Source organism: Cyprinodon variegatus, unplaced genomic scaffold (genome assembly GCF_000732505.1).
Source record: "Cyprinodon variegatus isolate N-32 unplaced genomic scaffold, C_variegatus-1.0 Scaffold1378, whole genome shotgun sequence".
Lineage (NCBI taxonomy): Eukaryota > Metazoa > Chordata > Actinopteri > Cyprinodontiformes > Cyprinodontidae > Cyprinodon > Cyprinodon variegatus.
In genome coordinates, this window is record NW_015151831.1 from 169034 (window position 1) to 172829 (window position 3796).

Below are 3796 nucleotides of genomic sequence, written 5' to 3' on the forward strand. Positions count from 1 at the left end.
GGGAGCCTCGCTGGAAAATCAACACCGGTTGCATAGTGTACCTTTAATTCAGACTCTTGGTAAAAACCTACAAGACCTTTTTCCTCCCTATGTTAGAGACGGCTTTACAGGCAGACCGAGGTGCCTGGAGACACTCTTGGAGGAACATCTTAGCCATCCTTCAGCATAAGAAGGTATGGCTCCCAGTCATCAAAAGAAAGGGATCAAAGCTCATCTGAACTCATCTGTGTCATGATGGGTTTTAGGTTCTTAGCCCACATGCAGAACACACTCTGAATCAGGAGGAAAGTTTAACTGTTTATTGGAAAACACGAGGTTCAGACAGGTTTTGGAAACAGGAGCGGGACTGGAAACACAAGATCTTCTGTCCAGAGCTTCAGGCTAAGCGTCAGAGGGAGAGTACCGGTTGAGTTCAGAGACAGAGGATTTGCAGAGGGCTTAGCAGCGGCAGGAACTGGCTTCTGAGTTGTGTGGCTCAGCCCTAGAGTGGGTCTCCAAGTTCTCTCCAGAGAACTGGCAGGAAGATGCAGGCTGAGGTTCTTCAGTTTAGGGTTCTCAGAGCAGGCAGGCAGGTTTCTCAAACATGAGCTCCACCAGAGCTCCAGGTTTCGGTCAGGATCTTCCTAGAAGAACAGAGAGGACATAAAACTGATCAGGATCTGGTTCTAGGTTTCAGAGGAGTCAGAGAGTCAGACAGACTGGTTGGCTCAGGTAGGCTACCATAACTTATTCAGCACTCTGGCAAGGAAGGGAAGCTCAGTCGCTGCTTATAAAGCTGATCTCCTGATGACTGATGGATCTCATGTGTGGTCCTCAGCTCAGCCCCAGGAGACCAAGGGGCACCCTCTGCTGGAGGAAGGGGGACAGACCTCCAGATCCCAACAATCTGACCTCATCAGGAAGGAACCAGGAAAAGCTTCAACAAAACAAATCAGAATAAAGGGGCAGCATTGTCCCCTGAAAGACATCAGTAGTCCACCTGATGTGTTGTAGACCAGCTGTTCTGCATAGAACGTTCAAAATGTCCCCTGTAAGAGACCAACATCAGCAGAAAGACGAAGACACCCACCTGAAGGTGCCTGACATCAGCTTTGGCTTTCTGGTTGTGGAATTAAACAACATAATTGAGAAGTGGAAAATTTGTTGTGTTTTAATGAAAGGTGGATATTTTTTTTTAGCGATCTGAATGTTTGATATTAGTTTCGCAATAGAAAAGAAAGTACAAGTATTAGTATGGGGCATTGTCCGAGGCTAGACTCACTCGCAGGCAAAAATTATTTTGTCTGATGGAGTGGTGGTTTTAGACAAAACATACTTATTCCCTCAACAAGCCAAATTGTTTTTCAAGGCCGGTTAAAGTATGGCTAATTTGTTTTCACTCTGACACAAGTTTCACAGCTTTTTCATCAACATAAGTAAGGGAGACAAACTCTGTCTAGTCAGAACAGGGCTGATTACTGTGATGAACTGTTCTCTCTTTGCAAAGATTTTTTTTAATTTGGGTGAATAGTTGAATACTTTTTTTCCCAATATAATATATACCTATATATGTAAAATAAAAAACTTCAAAATTGTATCCATTTATATATTTATATATATGTATATATATATATATATATATATATATGGATACAATTTTGAAGTTGTTTTGTTTCGTCGATATAGTATGATACTGTTAGTATATCCACTGACGATAAAATTTACCTGTGAAACGTTTTCCCAGAGCCAGAAAACTGCTTGTTGTTGAGGCCAAATGCTACACACGTTAGAATTTTTATGGTACAACTCCGTGAGAATAGGGAGTATCAAGATGGCGGCAAGTTACTTCAGGTCTTTGGACAATCAGATATCCAGAAATTAAATAGAGGTCAGTGGTTTTAATATAATTACAAACAGATTAAACCATCTATATGTACGTGTACATCTATATTTCATGTATATGATACATATAAAGACTCCAGCTATATCCATGCTATAGACCAGGGGTAAGCAATTAAATATCAGCGGGGTCCGAATAAAGAAAATTATGAACCACTAAAAGTTTGGAGAATTTTTAATAATCTGTTACTTTAAACAGAATGTAACACTGAAATAAAATCAAATGTTTATACATTTATGTTATACACTGAAATTTTTAAATAAAAAAAAAATATATATATATATATATATATATATACATATATATATATATAAAACATTTTTCCATTTTAAAATCTAAAGTGCTTTTTGAACTAGAGAACAACAGTCTTTCAGTTTGGTATATAGATTTCTTCCTGAATCACATGAACTGTTTCTTTTTTTTGTTTTTTTTTTCTGGCTTAATGAGAGCAGTCGGCCTTATGCTGCCCTGCAAGGATTTAAACCTGGGTTTGAATGGCAACAAAGCCATTCTCAAGTACATATCAAAGAGCTGATATGTGAGCCTAAATTTATATATTTTTTTGATTAAGTTCATCATAGAAAATCCTGCTTCACAGTAGTAGCTTGAGCCAAACATACTCAAAATATGCAGGCTCCACTCCGGTCAGGACAGGTCAAGATCCGCTATTCAATCCAACAAACAGGAAAAAGAACTGCGAGAAGATCCGGTTTGTCAAATTAAAATATGATAACAACAGACCGGTAACTACAAATTAGAGCATAATTCTTATATATTTTAAAAAACTAACACTGTTTATTTAAAAGATTGGAGGAAAACTATTGATACTTCAACAGACCAGGAAGCAGATTTCTCATCTCCATCAGAAACTGCACATATGCTGGATGCTGATGGGGAATTTTTTAATATCTCATATTAAATTAAGCGTTCATTTCTGCATGTTTTGCTGCTTACGAATTTAATGATAGTATCGCGCATGCTCTCCCTGAGCTCCAAGGGTAAGTCGGATTGAGGCAATACGGGAGGAACAGCGGAGGCTGTAGGCTTTGCTTTTGCGCAAGTGGTCTGGAGCGCTGCGAGGCGGAGCAGAACGGAGGATGTGGGATTTCGGGGTAACAGGATAAGCGGCACAAGTTTAAACACTGTCGACAGACCACATGCGGTAATTTATAAACGTCTTATATATACCAGAGAAAGTAGGTGAATAAGATAAATGATAATTAGAGAGCGGGGAGGGCACAGCAGGTGAATAAATTGAGTAATCTGAGAAGCTACTGATTTGGGATTTCGGGGTAACAGGAGAAGCAGTGCAAGTGACGTTTAAACACTGTCGACAGACCACATGCGGTAATTTATAAACGTCTTATATATACCAGAGAAAGTAGGTGAATAAGATAAATGATAATTAGAGAGCGGGGAGGGCACAGCAGGTGAATAAATTGAGTAATCNTACACCCCGCTATAATTACTTTAGTAAGCTGTCCAGACCAATCAAAATGTTTTGCGCCATTGTGCAAACGTTAAAACAATTATGTATTGTGACGTCATCAAAAGGCGCAGGCCCCCGAGTCAATCTGGTACCTACAGCGGCAGTGAATGACTGGATGTAATGTCAGGTCAGGAGACTTGAACAAAGCGCTTTATAAGTTCAGGCCTTTTTACATTTAAGGCAAAACATTCAGGAGAAACAAACATTTCCAGCAAATTTGACCTTCCAAGTTTCTTCCAGCAGAAATTAGAAGAAGATTCGCTTTACTTTTTTAAGGTTTGCAAAGAAATAAAGTTTTATATTAAAATTACATTAAATGTTTTTCTGATGTGACTTTCTTCTGATTACCAGTGCAGTGCTGGGAAGCTAACCCACCTAACTGGTCATGCCGCTGACGCAGCATCGATAAAGCATTTATTGTTCTCTTC

General features: G+C 39.3%; 1 protein-coding gene across 1 annotated transcript in view; it reads left to right on the forward strand.

Moving 5' to 3' along the window:
• Positions 1-993, forward strand: part of LOC107103118 — a 7665-nt gene extending 6672 nt beyond the window's left edge. Inside the window, exon 9 of the mRNA XM_015402648.1 lies at positions 818-993. Coding sequence (XP_015258134.1) covers positions 818-993 — 176 coding nt within the window. The remainder of the gene's footprint in view (positions 1-817) is intronic.
• The last annotated feature ends 2803 nt before the right edge of the window (positions 994-3796 follow it).